This window comes from Asterias amurensis, chromosome 18, assembly GCF_032118995.1.
Source record: "Asterias amurensis chromosome 18, ASM3211899v1".
Taxonomy (NCBI): domain Eukaryota; kingdom Metazoa; phylum Echinodermata; class Asteroidea; order Forcipulatida; family Asteriidae; genus Asterias; species Asterias amurensis.
In genome coordinates, this window is record NC_092665.1 from 2,642,612 (window position 1) to 2,662,474 (window position 19,863).

At 40.4% G+C, this 19,863-nt stretch overlaps 2 protein-coding genes across 2 annotated transcripts; one reads left to right on the plus strand and one right to left on the minus strand.

The window, feature by feature from the left end:
• The first annotated feature begins 136 nt into the window (after nucleotides 1-136).
• On the plus strand, nucleotides 137-8,963 carry LOC139950382 (uncharacterized). The gene is made up of 9 exons (XM_071949012.1): nucleotides 137-734; nucleotides 3,995-4,154; nucleotides 4,550-4,698; nucleotides 5,131-5,257; nucleotides 5,421-5,479; nucleotides 5,603-5,722; nucleotides 6,082-6,168; nucleotides 6,555-6,711; nucleotides 7,466-8,963. Exons 1-9 carry the CDS (start codon nucleotides 543-545, stop codon nucleotides 7,621-7,623), a joined length of 1,209 nt encoding a protein of 402 aa, XP_071805113.1. The 5' UTR covers nucleotides 137-542; the 3' UTR covers nucleotides 7,624-8,963.
• Nucleotides 8,964-9,083: 120 nt separating this feature from the next.
• Nucleotides 9,084-18,568, minus strand: LOC139950380 (uncharacterized). Its single transcript, XM_071949010.1, has 10 exons — nucleotides 18,496-18,568; nucleotides 15,760-16,016; nucleotides 15,179-15,304; nucleotides 14,584-14,716; nucleotides 13,939-14,044; nucleotides 13,224-13,447; nucleotides 12,546-12,860; nucleotides 11,267-11,539; nucleotides 10,268-10,494; nucleotides 9,084-10,027 (listed from the first exon to the last, which is right to left on the minus strand). Exons 2-10 carry the CDS (start codon nucleotides 16,000-16,002, stop codon nucleotides 9,761-9,763), a joined length of 1,914 nt encoding a protein of 637 aa, XP_071805111.1. The 5' UTR covers nucleotides 16,003-16,016; nucleotides 18,496-18,568; the 3' UTR covers nucleotides 9,084-9,760.
• Nucleotides 18,569-19,863: the final 1,295 nt, after the last annotated feature.

Below are 19,863 nucleotides of genomic sequence, written 5' to 3' on the forward strand. Positions count from 1 at the left end.
GTACAGACAGGCCCGGCCGTCTGATTGAATACGCTTTATTGTTAAGGACTGTTGGCCAGTCTAATTGCGATATGCAGTCACAACTTTTTGTTGGACCAAGGTACAGACAGGCCCGGCCGTCTGATTGAATACGCTTTATTGTTAAGGACTGTTGGCCAGTCTAATTGCGATATGCAGTCACAACTTTTTGTTGGACCAAGGTACAGACAGGCCCGGCCGTCTGATTTAATAAGACCCGCGTAATTGTACAGTCATACTGTCCAAGTGTCTTCTTCGGGGAATTAAGCCATCGAGTCTAGTTTAGAAGACACAAGGATGGATTACTTGTGCATGCACTTTTGTAATAACTTGGCGAGAATGGCAACACCCAAAGATGTGATAGTGTACATTGTTTCATCACCTTGATTGTGCTACTCATTATGTTGTGCATATAAGAAAATCTTAGAAACATCTTAGTTAGAAAAACGTATGTGAAGATGTGAGATTTAACGTCAGAGGAAACTTGTGTGGTTGGACCGCCGATAAAAGTAGAGAATCTTCCCATGGACAAGTTACGACAGAAGCCGCCAGGGCGGGTTCAACTTCTAGAGCGCCCGGCAACATTTGCGGAGTTTGGGCTGGATCTCAAGCCGTACTTCACGCTATATAAGGACCAGGATCGACCGGCTACCTTCGCGCACTTTGGGGTCGATGTGGAACGCGAAAGACCCGTGGTGGATACCGTTGTTGGTCCGGTAAGTCCACTGACTTTATTGGTACAACTTTTGCTTAGTATTTGTTTTCCAAACCCTTGACATTGTGTGCATTGAAATGCTATACTGTTTTATTTCATAACAAGGAAAAAGTGTTGGCAGGAAACGGAAACTTAAGATGTCAAACAAGCACTTTGCCTCAATCTGTTTTCATTGTAAATGAGTACATTGTGCGACATCAGAAATGTCTATTTCTTTAGCCAGAGTCCGTTCTTTATGTTTAATCAGATGTTTCAATGACATCCAAATTTCTCAGTTACATTGTTGAAAGAAAAAATCCCAACCACAGATGAAGTTTTAGTTTTTGCCTCGTGCCTGATCCAATTCAATTCAATTTTTAATATCCAAATCAATTAGTCTTTATTAGATCCCAAAAAGGGCGGGTCATTCAACTGCTCGCATTTGATTAACCTCATGACCTTTGATTGCCTCATGCACCTTGTAAGTATTATTATTGTTATTATAGCGGTGTGGTTAACACGTTTACACAACCTACCTTCGCACAATGAGCGGCTCATAGACGTCAAACTTTGTTCTCCTCTTATTTAGTCATCAATATCCGGCGAATTACAGAAGTCATGGGGCGCTGAAGTAGAGAGAGGTCCAAACCCAAACCAAAACACAGACTGATGTACTTTGTGCGCAACACTCGGCCGCCATTTTGTTTGGTTTCCCCGTAGCCAGACTACACATGGGATTTTGAACTTCAGAATGGATACCATACGCTCTTTATACGCAGAACTTCTTTATATAACGGTTCGTTAGCGTTTGAAGGGCAAAAACTAAGTTATAGCTGAACGGTTTCTTTTTAAGCTCCCGTTATAAAGAGAACTCTATAAAAGAGCTTCTGCTTATATAAAGAGTAGATTCTGAAGTCCTGAACCTTTAAGGAACACGTTGCCTTGGACCGGACGAGTTGGTCTATAAAAAGCGTTGAAACCATTTGTTTTGAAATGCATATGCATTATAACAAAACAGAACGATTTTGGAAGACCAACTCGACCGATCCATGGCAACGTGTTCCTTTTTAATGCTTTATACTTTGGGGATACTATATGGGTTAAAACTTGTCTAACTTTTCTTCATTTTTATCTCTCACGACGCAATTAAAGGCTCAATATTATGTTTATGGCTAACACAAAATTGTAAGAGATTGAGAAATATAGATTGAAGTAGATGGCATTTACAACGTGGGCGTGGAGATCTGTTGATAACAACGGGAATGATTAGTGAAAACTGGAGGAAAGTGCGGCATTGCGTGTGATTAAAGAAGTGAATGGGTTCCACATGGCTTCATTTTGGGACCGTTTTAAAGTTTGTTTTGAATAATGGCAATCCATACATAATCGCTATCAACAGAACATGATTTCACAAAGAGCCGAGATTGATTTTAAGATGTGTTTCAATCTTATAAATACTAAGCTAAGTGTGACGTCACAATGCAAATCATTATGGTGAACACTAACAACTCATCTTTAAAGGAACATGTTGCCTTGGATCGGTCGAGTTGGTCTTTGAAAAACGTTTGTAACCGTTTTTAAAAAAATGCATATGGGTAGAAAGATGTTGTAAAAGTAGAATACAATGATCCACACAAACATGCCTCGAAATTGCGTGGTTTTCCTTTAACCTCGTCGACTAACACGTCGGCCATTTATGGGGGTCAAAATTTTGACTCCCATAAATGGCCGACGGTGATAGTTTGCACAGTAGAAGGAAAACCACGCAATTTCGAGGCAAACTTGTGTGGGTCATTGTATGCTACTTTTAAAACATCTTTCCAACCATATGCATTATATAAAAAACGGTTTCAAACGCTTTTGTTTTGACCAACTCGTCCGATTCAAGGCAACGTGTTCCTTTAAGATCGAATCTGAGTGCTTTGTGAAATCGAGACCTACGCCAAGTTTCAGGCATTTTCTTTTCGTACAAAGCTTTCCCAAGCACATAATTATCTCGCTTATCTATCACATATTGGTAACCGGGTCAGTGTGATCTGAATCGGTTCTCCCATTATACACTTTCGGTAAACAGTATTGTCCAAGTCCCACACTTCGTGTATCACAACTTATATATAAAATAACAATCCTGTGGAAATTTAGGCTCAATCGGACATCGGAGTCGGGAGAAAATAACGGGAAAACCCACTCCTGTTTTCGCGCGTTTCGCCGTGTCATGACATGTGTTTATAACAAATCCGTAATTCTCGTTAACGAGAATTTATATTGTTTTACCGTTTTCTCAAAAAGTAAAGCATTTCATGGACTAATATTTCAAGAGAAGTCTTTCACCATTACCTTCTGTAAACCCTGTAAATTATTTGTAAATCTGTGAACTTTTTTTTTTTCTGTACCGAAAGGGTCCAATGGCTTTAACTGTTGCTTTGCTATAAGTAAACTGTTAAGCAAGATTTTCTGCCCACACGCAGAGTCAGATATTCAGTTCTTATTTGTCATCCAAATTAAGTATCGGGTTGCATACCTCCCCTTTAAGTTTAAGTTCCGGGCCGGTTGTGAATCATTGTGTGATTACTACGTTGATGAAACCCGGTGGGGGCATCCAGGCACCGTGCGGGTAATATAACCTTCTCGGTTAATCTCAGCTAAATGTCACCCCTCTGTGGTTAACGGGAGTGGGATGATGCCCCGTTAAAGGGGAAATCGCAACTTTACTTTGACACCTTGGTTTTGGCTGTCATTTTTTATGTGAAAGTGCATAGGGCGTTGTTTTTATGTTTAAGTGCTTTTTTATGAAAATCCAACTGTGAACAACTTTACACACTGCCGGACCGTTGTGCTTTCACCATCTTTGCCATACACCCAGTATCCAACAATCAGTCTTGCATGTTAATTTTTATCGTACACAAAAGAACCAGACTCATGGCCCCTCCAGCCTCACTTTGGTTACGTTGGTTTGAAAGTGAGAAGATCAAGATGGCTGCACTATTTTAGATAAACTGTAGTCCTCTTTGAAATAACATATAGGCGCAGAATGTATCTTCAAAACTTTGAAAGTAATGGTATTGACCCAAGGCTCTTTCTGTTAAACAGAAATTCTGCTTAGCGAATTTCTTGGGTGAGAAAGAAATGACCGGCGAAACTGTACGGTAACATTATTTTTGCCTAGCAAAAGTTTGTTGTGCTGAAAGCAAGTTTTTGTGCTAACTGGCTTTTTGAAAGTGGACCCCTATAAAAAAAAAAAAACTGTCGGCCTTAATTGATGAAACTTTGTTCTCTCTCCAGTACCGTAAGTGGTCCAACATCAGCCTGCAGGAGAAGTTGTTCGTCGGTACGGTAGCAGTAAGCCTCCTCGTTACGCTCGGCTTGACCATAGACCGGCTCGCTGTCTCAGATAAAGCATCAGCTGATTTCACCTTTAATCTTTTACTTATTGTTAACATAGGTTGGTATTTATACTTTACTCGAAAAAAGATACAACAAGATTGGGGTTGACCCTGCATGGTCCCAGGGAACCTTACCCATTTCTCGGTCAAACACATTCTGGGTCAACACATTCTGGGTCAAACTGACCCCGAAATGGTTCATTTGGATCTGGGTCAATTAACTACCCTGTACGCATAGAGGGATGAAATCTTGCAAAATTTAATTCAGATATTTCTTCCAAAAGCTCATTGAACAATTTTACTCCAGGACGTACTCTTAGGACGGAAATAATTTCAAAAACCTTCTAACTTTTTGAGCATGGGTTCAGACATTTTAGTAAGCAATGGCTCTCACCCATGCACCCTTTGAAAAAAAAAAGTCCCTAATATTTAGTTTGGTGTGTTCATTTTGCAGTGTTTTGCCTATTCTACGTCATCCATGCCATTCTACGAGAGCATCCATACGAACTATTCGTGTTTGCCTTCAGCGTCTTGGTGCTTCTCATCTACTGCGTCTCAAACTTCGCTGAGACGTTTGGAGAAGGACTCGATATCGTCAAATTGGCGAGTAAACAGTTCATTCAAAGGGTTGATTTGCGGCTGGCTTGAATCAGAGTGAAGTTCTTGTGTCAATGTTTAATCTATTTGGATGACATGATCTCAGATATTTCTACAGCGGCGTGGCCAGGTTTTTTGTTAAGGGGGAGGGTGGGGTGGGGACACAGCCGTGAGGGGATTGCTTCTAGTGGGGGAGACCCTCCCCCCTCCCACCTCAAGTTCCCCTATTTTAGGGTAATGCATGTATCTGGATTTTGTTTTCGTGGGGTGTAACCTCTTTCTCAAAAGGGTAGGGGGCACATGAGGGGATTACTTGCCAGTGCTATCAATTCATAATGGTGGCAGCCTCAAAATAGTGGTATGGGATTCATTAGTTATCAGAGGGTCAACCCAACCAAACGAAGTGAAGTCAATTGTTTGACGATTTATCTTTTGTAGGTTCGCTTGGTAGTGATTGGTCTTGCTGGTCCGTTCGTTATGGTATGTGGAGTATACCTAGGAGCTACCTATTACCGACAGAAACGACTCATCTTCAGAACTGTCGGTGCTAACATAAACCTACAAGGTAAAAGTCACTCGCAAAGGAAACGTTTTTGACAAATACTCAGTTATGTTGACTTCTTTTTGTTATAGTGTTGTGCACAACTTGAAACAAATTGTCCATCTTTGTGTGTTAAATTTCATTGTCATTTTTCAGTAAGAAGTGTTCATGTCTGTTTATGTATTAGCTTTGTGCGGCAATATGTTTCTGTTTTCGGATCTTCTTAAGTTCAACATCCAGCTTGAGGTAAGACTACATACTTCTCTAAGTTTGTTTGTGTTGATGATGTTGTTGTTGTTGTTGATTATGATGATTTTGTTGTTGTTATTGATGTTGACGAATCAAATCTTTGGATGTTATTTTTTGCAGACCAGTATGGTGATTCTTGTCCTGGATGATGGTATATATCTCAACACAAACATGGAGAAGGTCGTCTTAGGTCTCGGACTTCCTGTCACTATCATCTGGAACATCATGGGCTTCCTGGCTGTAAGAAACTAACAAATTGTCATACACCTGCTCTAAAGATTATTGTGCTGTTGCAAATTCATTTGTGAAAAATGCAAGTTTAAATTGTAACTGGCAATAGACTTTTATCATGTTTGCTGCAACCATCTTGGTATTGTTCCTTGTATCCAGATAGCAGTAATACATGTTAACATTCATAAGGAACCAGACTATTTTCCTTCCAGCCTCGGTTTGGTTACATTGATTTGAATGTCAAGAAAATTAAGATGGCTGTACTATGATAACGGTCCATAGGAATATTATGGTGGACATGGACTTGACCCTGACGTTCAATGAAGACATGATCCAACTCTGCTCTATGGTGTGTATTTCATTTTTAGGTTCGATTTGAGAGCAAGGTACTTGTGGGCCTATTCCTTCTGACGTGTTGGGTTCTGCCTGTCTACACAACATACAAGTTTATTGATGTAAGTACCTTTGCAAGAAAACTAGTAACCCCTACTTTTGTTGACTTTTTAAGGAATGTTTTGTTTTATAAATAATATTCTCTTATCCTCAGCTAACAAAGCTGCTTAAAGCATAGTATTATGCTTGGCTCCTTTCTGCTTAGCAAAAAGAAGCAGAATACCCGGTCACAAGTTGTACATGTGATATGGTATTTTGACTGGTAACCTTAAGCCATTTTTATGCTTATGTAAAATCAGCTCTAAATAATGAAGTCTAGGTGTAATTTTCTGCACAAAAATTATTCAAGTTTGCTGAAGAAAAAAATACTTGATTTTCTATCGGGTATTAATGAAACATAAAGGAGTCAGAATATCTAATAATTTCATCACCCCTGTTCCCGGTACAGATCTCGTTTATGTGGCACACATTGAGGGACCCATCTCAGAAGGTACTCCCATCATGTGTCATGGTGTGTGGTATTCTGGGTTTCTTAGTCCGGGCATTCCTGGTCGTCATCGTCTCACATCTATCGCAGAACTTCGGTCATACACTCGGACAAAAAGGTAAGGCATTGAAGGTGTTTCTATAGACTTTCATCACCCTGTCACAAATCTGGTCGTGTTCCTTGTATCCAATGAGTAATTCATGCTAAGCTTCAATGTACCCAAAAGGAACCAGACTAATTCTCCATACAGCCTCGCTTTGGTTACATTGATTTGAATGGGAGAAAATCAAGATGGCCGCCATTGTAAATCGTGTGGAATATACCATGTTCATGTACGGGTACCTAGCCTCCAATGGTCCAGTGGTTATAGACTGCAGGACTTGCAATCACAAGGTTGTGGGTTCGAATCCTACCAAGCTAACTGTGGTCCAGTGGTTAGACTGCAGGACTTGCAATCACAAGGTTGTGGGTTCGAATCTTACCAAGCTAACTGTGGTCCAGTGGTTAGACTGCAGGACTTGCAATCACAAGGTTGTGGGTTTGAATCCTACCAAGCTAACAGTGGTCCAGTGGTTAGACTGCAGGACTTGCAATCACAAGGTTGTGGGTTCGAATCCTACCAAGCTAACCCCCAAGAAAAGTATTGTCCTTTAGTTACTGAATTACAATTTCTCGCTTATTTTTTAGTGTACATTATTCGTAATCATTTACGTTTAACCATTGTTTGTGAAATGTATGAGAGAGATTGGCTGTTATCGGCTTGGTGTTTTTATCCCCTTGAGGGAGTTTGCAGAGTTCCCTTGACGTGCATATCATAACAGTGCAGCATTTTTCTAGTATTTTTGTTCTTTGTGGGTTCGATTTCTTTCTAGTTTTCGGTGACAGCAAGAAGATGAACGAGCGAGAGCCGCACCGACATTACGACCGCCGACCTAAGAGCTGGCCTCGTACAGCATTCCCAAGGAAGAACCGCTTCACATTCTCGCATAAACGGTTTGAGAGATCCGCAACCTTGACGCCACGGACATAGACCTTATCGCAAATACCGGGGCGCGCGCGTAAAGCTTGGAATTAGGTGCATTGTGGTCTAGCTGGTAGCAAAGTTTGATGCATATCTATCCCACAATGCACCTCATTCAACAGTCTGCGCTTGCGCATTGGTATTTGCGCTTGCGCATTGGTATTTGCGATAAGGTCTATGAGGTCAGCTCTGCAGCCGATTTCACGAAACGCTAGGACTAATCCTATCTCGAGTTGGGACGAGTGTTAACTCGTCCTAAATCAGGATTGGTAACTCGTCCTAACTTATAAGGATTGGTTCAATGCGTCCTAACGTCTATGGTTACGGAACTTAACTCGTCCTAAGTCCTAAGATCAATCCTATTGTAAGAAGAGTTTGGTGAAATCGACGGCTGGTAAACCTAGAAGATAAAACGTGTACCTTGTTTGACTGAGGTTGAAAAGTGTAAACCAAATAATGGTTGAAACTATTAAGGAGAAAAAAACGATTAGAATAACATTGTTTTCGGCCAAGCTTAGTTAAAAAAAAAGAGTTAATCGAAGCCTTCTCAACGTTTCAGACGGAAGATCTATATTTAGGGGACAATGTGCGAGTATACTCCGGAGGAGGTTTCTGCACAGTATAAGAAGATGATGAAGGCAAGTCCCAAGTTTAAAGCAAATAAGCTTTGAGTACCGTACAAACCTGTCTTCTATCCCTTAAGACGATATTATGATGTCTTTCTTTGATTGAGAAAACTCGATTGTGTACATACCAAAGAAAGTATTCGGTTCGACAGTCTATCCGCAGCACACACAAAATCGGTTCCTTTTATCTGCAAATTTATGGGCTTGTATACATTGTGAAGGTTCGAATTATAGCATTTTACCCTTGTTAACCTGCTGCAACCGTGTTGGTCATTATATACTCGTATGCAATTGTTATGGTATTTTCAGTTTGACCTAAAAGGTACCAGACTTCTCTGTCATTCTAGCCTCGGTTTGGATATGTTGACTTGAATGTACAAAGACAATGGATGACGTGCTTGAAGATATATTGCGGATAAAACTCGTGTGCGACAAGAAGAAACAACAAACTCCAAGAAATAAACGGATTTGTGTTCTGCCAGAGAGAAAGATCAGCAACAAAATGTAAGATCTTTTACGAGACACACTATATCATTTTTTTCGAATACGTTTGCTATGTATAGCAAACATCTTAATGATGTCAGAAACGTAATCAAGATGTTGATCTCACATTTAAAAAAATACTAGCATTGGATTAAGCACACAATATTGTACTAATTTGGGGCGAAATGTGGATATTAAAATATGATATGTACAAAGTGCAAGTTATGACGTCACCATAGAGGTTTTTTTAATTGGATTTTAAGTTATGGCAGGAATTGGTAGATATTTGTTCAAATGCAAGCCCCCCCCCCCCCACACCACCACCCACTTCCCCTCCCCCTTTCCCCACGGCCCTCCCAGTCGTGGGTCGGTTTAATAAGTACTGGCAATTTGTGTAATAACTACAATCATCCCGAGGACATACAGTTTTCAAACGGAATCTGTTATTTATAATGTTTACGCTGCGACTAGAGAGCAACTTTCGCGCTCAGGGTCAAAAACCATACACAATAATGATATAGATGTATTTCTAATAATAATAATATATACATTTACTCAGCAGTGCAATGTAATGCTGATCGAGTCACACTTAAATTCTCGAAACATCTTCTTACAAAAATTCTCCCTTCCTTACAACAGATTGCTTACAAAGGCATTCTTGCACAGTGGACAATAACTTTATACAACATTTGGCATTAAAATGGTTCTCCGTGATCAAACGAGATCAAACTGGGCCCCTGTCTTTATCCGCAAGGATAGACAGGTACCTGGGCCCAATTTCATAAAGCCTTTAAGCACAGACATTTGCTTAGCATGAAATTTCTCCCTTGATAAAAACAAGATTACCAACCAGATTTTAATTTGTTAAATTTTGCTTATACTGGCATTCAGCTGTTGTTTGCTTATCCTGAAAATCACGTTGAACTTTGGTTGGTAATCCTGTTTTTGTTAAGGAAGAAATTTCATGCTAAGCAAATTTTTGTGCTTACAGGCTTGATGAAAATGGGCCCTGGTACTCGGGATGAAGTTCGTGAATCCTAGTACCATTGATATATGTTAAACTCTGCCTCGCCATAATCACTTCCATTATTAGCGCTCCTCATGTTGGCTTGTGTCAGGTAAGTTTCCCCGTTCCTTTGGAAGACACTCCAGTCCATCGTGGCCTGGCCCTCTATAGACCAGTACAGGACGAAGATGCTTCCTTCCATGATATAGATCCTGTTCTGCACGGTGTAGTCGTCGTTACTGGACACGGTATGCTGAGTCCGAGATGCACCGATGATCAGGAACATCCGACCGTTTGCCTGTGTGTAGGGAAAAGAAGTGATTCAGGTAATGGAACAAAATTTGGACGCTAGGTGGCAGCAGACTTACCAGGTAAATCCATCGTTCCTGGTTATGTGTGCGTTTGTGCCCAGAACAACGCAAACAAGGGAAATTGTCCTGATAAAGTCTGCTGCCCTAGCGCGTTCCCAAGTGTCCAATTGGATATAATAACTCTTTAATTTGTATCCGTACTTCTTTTCTTCCCACATTGCACAAACCTTGAAAACCTCTACGTCCACAATGCACTGTGTTTCTGGTATCTTCTGATGGGTCTGGAACTCTTCGTTCTCTCCGTTCCAGACGTAGGTCACCAAGTCGTGGTCGCAACTCGAGCCGTCCGTCTCTGGTGTCAGGACGAGGTAGTCCGATCCAGCGTGGTGGAAATGAGTCGCAGCGACGGTGGCAGTGGCGTCAGGGAGCGTCTGGAGTAACGTCCACGAGTGATCTGTGCAGGGCCAAAAATGCAACATTCTGATTAGTACAGATCGATCACCCTTGGGGACGAGTTTGATTTCATGATGATTCGTTGCTCTACCCCAGCGCCTAATCCAAATGTGCTGGGATGGGCTGGGCGTAAACGCATTGGACCATCACCCAACTGATCAAAACCATGTCACCTCTTCCTGATACTAAAATTTTGACTTTCAATGTGTAAATCCATTGCAAATTGTACACAGTATTTCTTCCTCTTGTACTAAACAATATGAGCTCGATCGCAACATTCTTTTTACATTAGTTTTTTAAAAAATATCGTTTATCCATGTTTTATCATAATCTCATCAATCGTGTGCGAACATTGTGTTTTTAATTGTGCGCATTGCGGCGACCGTAGTGCAATCGCTCCCATCTTGCAGCGCTACGTCCTTAACAACATTTTGTACAAGCTCATCATCAGCCCATTCCAGCAGTCTGGGTTGAGACGTGGAGCGGAGCCAATATTGATTCAGACTTGGCATTGAAGTAGTCTGGCCCCTTCACTGGTTGATTACATAGTGGTATGACCTTATTGATAACACGGGGAAACAAACAAAATGGCCACAGTTTGATAAGCCGGTAGTACTGTTCTTCTGCACTACGAATCATTGCCAATGTCGCAGTGCTTTTCTATGGGAAACTTTTGTTTGTCTAACTCGATTCAAAAGAGGGAATCCTTCAAAAACATCAGAGACAATTTTTGAGGATGGTAATTTTGTTGATGTATAGAAAAAAATGCATACCAGTAAGATACACGGAGTTCCTCCAAGAGCCTCCGCATTGCTCGTTACTATTTCCGTTGCAGTTAGAGCTGCACTCCCCATCACTTCGCAGTCCGTATACATCGTAGTTCTCATCTCCACAGAAGCAATGAGACCCAGCTTGCAGCCCTGCGTACGGATGACCACGGAGTCGACAGTAGGTTACACAAGTCTCTATAGCCATAGTGCCTGGATTGTACAAGTCCGCTGACATTGCACGGTTCCCGTCATCCAGAAAGCAACCCATGTAAACATCTGTGTGAAGCATTGAAATATGGTGAGTTGTGGTTCAAATCTTGAGGATCTTTAAAAATGGCAAACCACTTGTTTGTATAGATCTTTAACCACATAATTATTTGAGTTGTGGTTCAAATCTTGTTTTTGTTTTTAAATGCCAACCCACCTTTTTGTATAGATCTTTTATCACATAATTGAGTTGTGGGTCAAATCTTGGGATCTTTAAAATGACAACCTTTTGTAGAGATATTTTATCACATAATGATGACATGCTTGTGCTCAATTTCACCAAGCACCAACACTCAATCTTAAGATGAGATGTCAACATTATACCATAATGATTTGTATGTTAACTTTGATCACACTTTGATTAAAGATTAATTCGCGATCAGGGGTCGATTTCACAAAGAGTTGGGACTAGTCCTAACTTAGAACTAGTCCTAGGAGATATACGAATTGCATGGATAGTCCTAAGTTAGGACGAGTAACTGGTCCTAACTCGAGATAAGACTAGTCCTAACTCTTTGTGAAATCCACCCCAGCTCTTTATAAAATCGACCCCTTGATGTGTGTCATCTACCCGAGATGAATACAAGAATGGTAACATTCTTTATCTCATTTCATCCAACTATTGTCTCGAGAAGCAACTGTTCTACATTCATGACGTCGACATTCTGATATCTACAAGTCGATCAATGGCACTTCTAGAGCTCCCTATATCTCATCAAAAAATGCCTAGACTTGTAGACAAGTCGTTAAGGTTAGTCGCGATTATAGCGTTACGGTTCTATTTGTGACTCTCGCAGTTCTCGCGAGACGCTCGAGACTGCTGGTCCCGCGATACTTCTGCCGTCGCTTCTATGGCTTTATATGGGGCAGTAGGTGGGAGCTAGGACTCTCGCGAGAGAGCAGCAGTTCCGCGAGAGTCGCGTGAGAGCCGTCACGCTATAATGGCTTGTCCAGAAGTCTAAAAGATACCATGCTTTTTATGAATGAATATGGATATCATAAACGTAATACTCACAACTAGTTTGCGATTGCTTCCACAGCTCTGGCTGGGCATTGTATCCAGCACTGTCCCCATAGGAAAACGGCACCACCAAATACGACACCCCTGCGATCTCAAATAGAACAGGCGTCCCCGCTCCTTTGGTCCCAACGTTTTGCACGTGGTAGAACTTGTCGTACTCGCTGTACCATTTGTAAATGGGGGAGTCCATATTGTAGTTGTCACCTCTGGAGTTTGAAATGAACATGTAGTTGGGGCCGGCAGTGGAAGATAAGAAGGTACTTGCCCAAGCTCCGTAGGTAGTCATCGTTTGGAAGGAGTCGAAGGTTCCTGCATCCGGGTAAAAGAATTATTGGTAACGGCAAAAGTGTAAAGGTAAATGCACTGGGTCCAATTTCATGAAGCTGTTAAGCAGTAGAAATACTTAACAAATTTCCTGACTAAGCATGAAATGAATGGAGTACCAGTCGCAGCAATGGAAAGTATATGGTATAATTTGGCTGGTAACCTAATTGCCAAGCAAAACAGTTCTGTGCTTAGCAAAGTTTTGTGTGCTTGAAGGCTTTATGAAATTTGGCCCTGGTAATTGGCAACCTCTCGTTTGTGACTCGTGTTCATTTGGGAGAAAGAGACCATTCACTGTCAGTTTCACTAATAATTATAACATTTATTCATTCAGCAGTTTCACTATACCGTTCGAGTAGATGTACACGATCGAATCGACGGTCCTTGACCCGCCAAATGTCTGGAAATTGGCGCCAAAGACAAAGAGCTTTTCACCAATCACCATGGGCGTTATTTGTTTGGCCATACTCAAGCCAATCAGATCCTGGTCGTACTCGTACGCGGCCGTTGATTCGTTGAATTTAAACACTCTGGTCGTGGCCTCAATTTCTGAACCGTTGTAGCTGCTGATGCTGCAAAGAGAAGTTTGTTGTTTATCTATAAATGCCGAATATATACCAGATTAAAGTGTGTCTATATAGCATAGGATGTCCTATATAAGCATTTTCAACCCAACACGTTCAAATATAGTTAGTAATTACTAGCATGATTGTGTACAGATAATGGAACACTTTGAAACGCTAGGTGGCGGTAGACTCCCAGTTAAACTTCCACTGTTTACATTGTTCTGAGCATGTGCAACCAAGATTAATAAGTTTGCTGTCACATAGTATCCAATGGTTGCCCAATTGTCAAAAGTCTGCTGCGTTCAAACTTCCCATAGTGTTCAAAAGTCAAATTTTCGATTGAACAGAGTCAAACTTTCACAGGTTCAATTTTTCTTCATATAGACCTATTAAACCTAGATCTAGCTTTCAATACGACCAGACTGAATACGATGTCATCATTTGTACATACATTAATTAAAATTTTTGTATGTACAAATGATGAGAGTAAAACTTACTAGCCACCAACGATGAGAAAGTGCTCATTGTTGAAGGTGAATCCCGTGCTACCTTGGGATGGAGAGCCCTCTAGCGTTTGCACGAGTACAGGCTCGTCCTCACGTGCTGCGAGAAAAGGCGGGGAAAAAAATTACGAAGTTATCTAAAGGGCATCTTAGACTTAACGTACATGTTCACACTAGACCTTATGCATTGACGTCATCCAGCGGCCATCTTAGTGGAAAAACGGTGACGAAACAATCGAATCGCACAAATTTGTACGCGCGGCGCACAGGATTGGCCAATGAACAACCTCCTTTTGACCTCTAGGTGAGGGCGCCCTACTGAAATGACGTCATATGCATAAGGTCTATAGTTTCGTGACTCTTCCCCAAATCGCAAATTTGACACAAGTAACTAAAAAAAAACATGATAAAATTCCGTGTCCTTGTCCCAAGTTGCAAGAGATGACGCAAGTCACTTAGCCAACAAACTGCAACAGGTTCGTTGTGTGGACATTCCTTTGTTGTTTGGTACACTTTAATAAGGGAAATCATATTCGTCAACACTATAAAAAGCACTGTGTTGACGTGTCCAAGTCCCCCATTGTGTTTCAAGTCCCTTTGTGGACTTGTTTTAATCTCACGTGTAGGATTTAAACGTACCAAACTGGCAGCGGTCCCCGCGGTAGTTTTCCGCACATGCGCAATAGAACCCTTCATCGGAGCAATCGGATTTGCACGATCCGCCATTTTGACATGTTCTCTTGTAGTTGTTGACACAGCCCCCGAGATACTCCTAATGTGTAACAACAAAAATTAACCAAAATATAATTATACACAGTTCTTAAAGCTGCTTAAGCAAAAATATTGCTTAACAAGTTGTTGCTAAGCAGCAAATGAGCAGGACACCAGTCACAAAGTGTATATGTGATGTGTTGGTTTGGCTGGTAACCTAATATCATGGTAAGCTTATAGTGCTTGGCTTCTTTTTGTGTGTGTTTTTAAGCAGTTGTATGACATTTGGGCACGTTCAATGAAACACATTATAATGTTACCGACTGATTTATGTTTGCCGTTAGAACATAATATTGTGATTATTCGAAGCACATGAGGGTTCCGTAATCGCAATAGAATTGCATTTGAAATATTGCTTGACGACACAACGTAAAGTAAAATCCTTAATAATGTCAGAAACAAATTATAGATTTATATTATATATTTTCAGCTCAAAATGTTGAATTTATTCTGTCAAACTTACAGTTCTATCGATGTGTTTGTCCACCATCTCATAATACAAATCGTCCGTCTCTGCTGCATGCTGGAACTCCAGCCCGGTGGAGCTGTCATGAGGATGCAATGAACAGAACTCGGACATCTTCGAATACTGTAATCAAAACCATATTAATGGTATCTTAATGTCTCTCTTAAAGACCCTAATGCATTAATTAAGAAGGTACGTAGTCTCACCTTGCCTGGTAGATATGACGTCATTGACCGCCATCTTTGATGTCACACGTGCACGTGTTTACGCGCTGCGCACAACTCTCAAGCAATGACAGCCTTTGATATAATTTATACGTACACACATTTTCATCAACTGTGGCAGCCATAGAATGCAATGGGTCCATCACTTTTAGAGACAAATGAATTGGTATTTTAGACCATTATACTGCCTTTAACAGCTAGCTCACTCTAAAAAAAAACTCCCGGGTCAGACATTCGGGTCTCTGCTGAGGCAAGGAGAGACCCATTGCATGCTGAGTCGGGCTGACTATAGTTAATTTTGACTCTCTTTCCAATTCCCTTTTGATACCACCTAGATCAGATTAATGATATTACTGTGAACGATAAGCAGCCATCGCTTCGCCGACACAGTCGAGCGCAGTCGGCCACCGAGGAGTTTGTGATGTCCTGTCCGTCGGTCAAAAACAGCGACATCGACACACTTGGAGTGCTGAAGAATTCAATCGACTGCTCGTAGCAAGCTACCTCCGCAAAGGACGAGGGGACGAGGTTGATAATTAGGGCGAGGACGAGGAGCGATGTTGCCCCTCTTCCGGGAAAGTGTCCACCAACCATCATGTCGATTGTCTGCGCTGAAAACGAAATAGCCCGAACATAAAAACAAATATAAATTTATACAGTCTATAAGAAAAGTTGTGTCATTCAAATATTCTGGGTCTGTGTAGGTCATTTATTAAATAAATAGCCTTTTCGTAATATTTGCACATTTTTCCTTGTCAGTTGTTGTATTCCTTTTGCTTCGTTGACATTCATTATTTGTAAAATAAATATTGATTTGTATTGTGTATTCCTATCCTGTTTCATGATCGCTATCATAATTCTTATTTGGCTATTACAAATATTCCCACCGGAAACAGCCGTTGTTTACACACTGGCGGCACATTTAAAGATGGCGGCCTCCAGTGAGAAGTTGCAGTGTGAAAACTTGCAAGCAAAACGTGCGTTTCTCTTTGGAATGCCAACGGAAGGTAATGAAAACAACAGTAATTTTGGTTGGGGGAATACACTGCGAATTATGCAGTTAAGAAAGCAGTTATTTTCGTGCAAGAAGTGAGAACACCGAGACCTCAAATTGGGACCAACGGATGCCGAATAATGTCAACGACACTCGGTAGCGTCTTACCAGTGATGCGCGCTTCACCGGTAGAGAGACAGTAGCACCCGAGTTATGAGCTCAAGACACCCACAACAACCATTGGAACAGGCATTATGTAAGTGAACCAAACTGTGCTGCAAGTTAAAAACAAGTGTATTTACTTTGCAACTAATGAGGGTAACATTGTTTCAGTTAATTAATACACATCCATGATCCTTGCATTGTGTTGAGTTGTGGTATGAAAACGTTTGTACTTCGCTGTTCAAATTCAGTGACAGGCAGGACACTCCAACACACTTTTTATGACTTGAGATTAACGTATACCGAAAGGTGTTTTGATCATGTTTTATGGCTAGGCATTATGTCTGGGCTATAATTGTTCGCATTTTTGTCAATTTGACGAACATAAAGAAGACCAGAAAGATTTTGGTTGACAGATGTGCGAAATGTTTTTAGGGGAGACCGTGATACTAGTGCACTGTGTATTTAGTAGCCGTAACAGAACTTTTTCAAAGTGCAATATGTTTGCATACACAAAAAGACATGCACCGTAGCCTTTTATGACTGAATGACTAATGCACCTGTTCTCATTGAATTATTTTAAAGAATAGAATAATCATAAAAATTGTAAATAACAGAAGTCATGTAATTTTAATTATTACATGACAATAACTATTATTTCAGTAAAATGTCACAAAGGCAACAGAGACGAGTTGCACATTGCTAATGCCTCTCTAGTATTCCAAGTGATTTGTAGTTTCTCATAGATGATAGGCACTCTTTATTTTATATACAAAAGAAAGCTGCTTTGCCCCCTAGAACAAAGGATAATTTAGTCGATAAGACACAGCAAAAATATGTTAACGCTTAAATTGTCTTCAGCTCGTCTTCAGGAGAAATGAGAAATTAAACAATGAAATATCAGCAACCGATTGCACATCGGTATACGCGCAATGTTTATAGCTTTGGCTTAGTGCGCCATCTGTGATCTTTGTCAAGCGACAATTTACGTCGCAATAATGTATTTCACTTTCGGCAATAAATCACCGAAAATTAATAACCAGTAAAGGGAATTCTTGGTCTTTGTTTCCGAATACGGGGCGGTGGTGGCGGTGTGCAACTCTATAATGAGGGAATAACTATTGTTTAATCTGATGTGATGATAATGATAACTTTGTATTGTGTGCATACTGGTAATTATATGTGTACATTCTAACGTCAGTATGACTGAAACAACAGATAAACACGATATTGATAAAATGGTGTTCATTCACAATGGAATTAAATATAGGGCTTTTCACATCCCGACACCTGGATTTTGTGACGCATTTCAATGTTCCGTCATGCCGACCGAGTCTTTGCTTGGCGAGTGATTTGAGATTTGTTTTATACTTTTATAGTTTTAAGTTACTATTAGTTTTCGCGGCAGGAGATGCAGGAAATTGCACATAATTGACTTTGCTTCGAATTCAAGTATAAATTGCGGAGATAATTAAACAGTCATTTTTTGCCGATCTCTAAAAATACACGAGACTGCATCTTGTAAGTGGCGCGTTATCGCTCTCGCACGCCCAACTGCAGCATGCCTGTCTGCTGCGCCTGGGTGGTGGGTGGGTTTCAGGCCGGGATGGGTGTAACGGTGCGAGTAATTATAACATACATTTTTGTTACACCGAAGGTTTACCGGCGTCGAAATTTAAGAGAAATTTCCACGAGCAACCGTACTGATTTCCTACATACCTCAGAAATTTAAGTAGATATAATAGATAGAATAGAATTATGTATTGTCTACGTTAAAAAACATAAAAATCCACTGACCAAAATACAAGAATACACAATCAATACCAAAACTATATAAATTACAAAATAAGTTAGGTTAGAAATACAAAGTAACAAAAGACCCGCACACTAAAAAAGAATGCAACTTGTAGACTGAATATCAAACTGTTACTTACCGAAATAATGGACCAATACACCTTCCCTCCTTGCGGAGAAACTGACTGTTTTCCCGAGACGAACAGCAGATGATTTGCTATATTTGTCCGACAACGGCATTTATTATTCATGTTGTACAAGACTGACAAATACATTTAACTATCTTTGCGCAGGAACATAGTTTCTTGTGCATTTGTATTGCGATTAGATTGTACGAGGTATTGACCAGGCTATGAGCAAGTCCTGTAATCGATTATGTGCACAGTTTGCATGGTATCGATTAGAAACTATGAGTGCTGCCCGCACACAACAAAAGAAGACGTTCGAAAACAACTTCACTTGCGGAATAGTCCTAGCCTCTTAAATAAATTCACCATATAATGAACCGCTGCTAGAAAAAAAATTCAACTGGGTCACTCAGGAACAACCAACTATTTATACGCTTAGAGTAGAAGGATTTTGAGCTCAAAGAGGGCGTTATCATCATATTCTTTGTCACAATAATGCGCCGTTAGTTTTATCAATTCCAAGTACACCAATTATTGACTATTTGTTTTGAAAGTAAAGGTTTTTTTTGTGGACGGGGACGTTCGTCACACGTTTCCACTCATCTGAAACTTGTCCTTATTGGGAGATACGACTTGTTTCGCTTAATTAATAGAAATGTTGCAGATGGTACAGAAATACCCGTCCGGTGTGTGGCAATATTCTGTCCCCCGGATACCCCCCCCCCCCCAACCTCCCCCACAGACACTTCTGATAGCGCCCTCTCTTGAAAAACTCACCGAGCTTTTGAATTTTCCAAAACTAGTTATCTGAACTATACGCCAAATGATTGGAACACAAGTCGGAAGATTTTCCCTCCCAAAATGCCCACCACATGAGCCCCAAAACAAACTACTTCAATTAGTAACTGTTCTTGAATGTAAACAAATTATAATGCATTATCTTTTTAAGTAGTAATGGCCAAGCATGTAAACTTTTTCTAAAAAAAATAATTGTTATGCAGTCTTTGAGGACAAAAGTTATATTTATACGGCAGTACATTTTATTGTCATAACTTGTATTTAATAATTTCAATTCAAAAAGCAATCACCACACAAATTTATAAATATTCAAAAAAAAAAATGTAAATGTTCAGGTAAAAATAAAGGTTTTTTAAAGAGCTATAACGGGCCTCATTACACTCAAATAAACTAACGGAGATTTGCAGAACTAAACAAGCTGTAGGCCTACCTCGAGGTCACTAGATGTTGAACCCCAGATACCAGAATAAACCGTATTTTGTGCACTCCTCCCGAAAACTAAATGTACGTTAAAACAAAACTTTAATAATGTATAGGTTAAACCTGTACTTTTTGACCAACAAATACATATAAATAAAATAC

Coding starts and splice junctions, on each gene's coding strand:
- LOC139950382 (XM_071949012.1), top strand. CDS start 543: ATGGACAAGTTACGACAGAAGCCGCCAGGGCGGGTTCAACTTCTAGAG. Junction 5,258..5,420: donor TGCTAACATAAACCTACAAG/GTAAAAGTCACT, acceptor TTTATGTATTAG/CTTTGTGCGGCAATATGTTT. Junction 6,712..7,465: donor TCATACACTCGGACAAAAAG/GTAAGGCATTGA, acceptor ATTTCTTTCTAG/TTTTCGGTGACAGCAAGAAG.
- LOC139950380 (XM_071949010.1), bottom strand. CDS start 16,002: ATGATGGTTGGTGGACACTTTCCCGGAAGAGGGGCAACATCGCTCCTC. Junction 14,045..14,583: donor CGGGGACCGCTGCCAGTTTG/GTACGTTTAAAT, acceptor CTTTTCTCGCAG/CACGTGAGGACGAGCCTGTA. Junction 13,448..13,938: donor TTTCTCATCGTTGGTGGCTA/GTAAGTTTTACT, acceptor TTCTCTTTGCAG/CATCAGCAGCTACAACGGTT.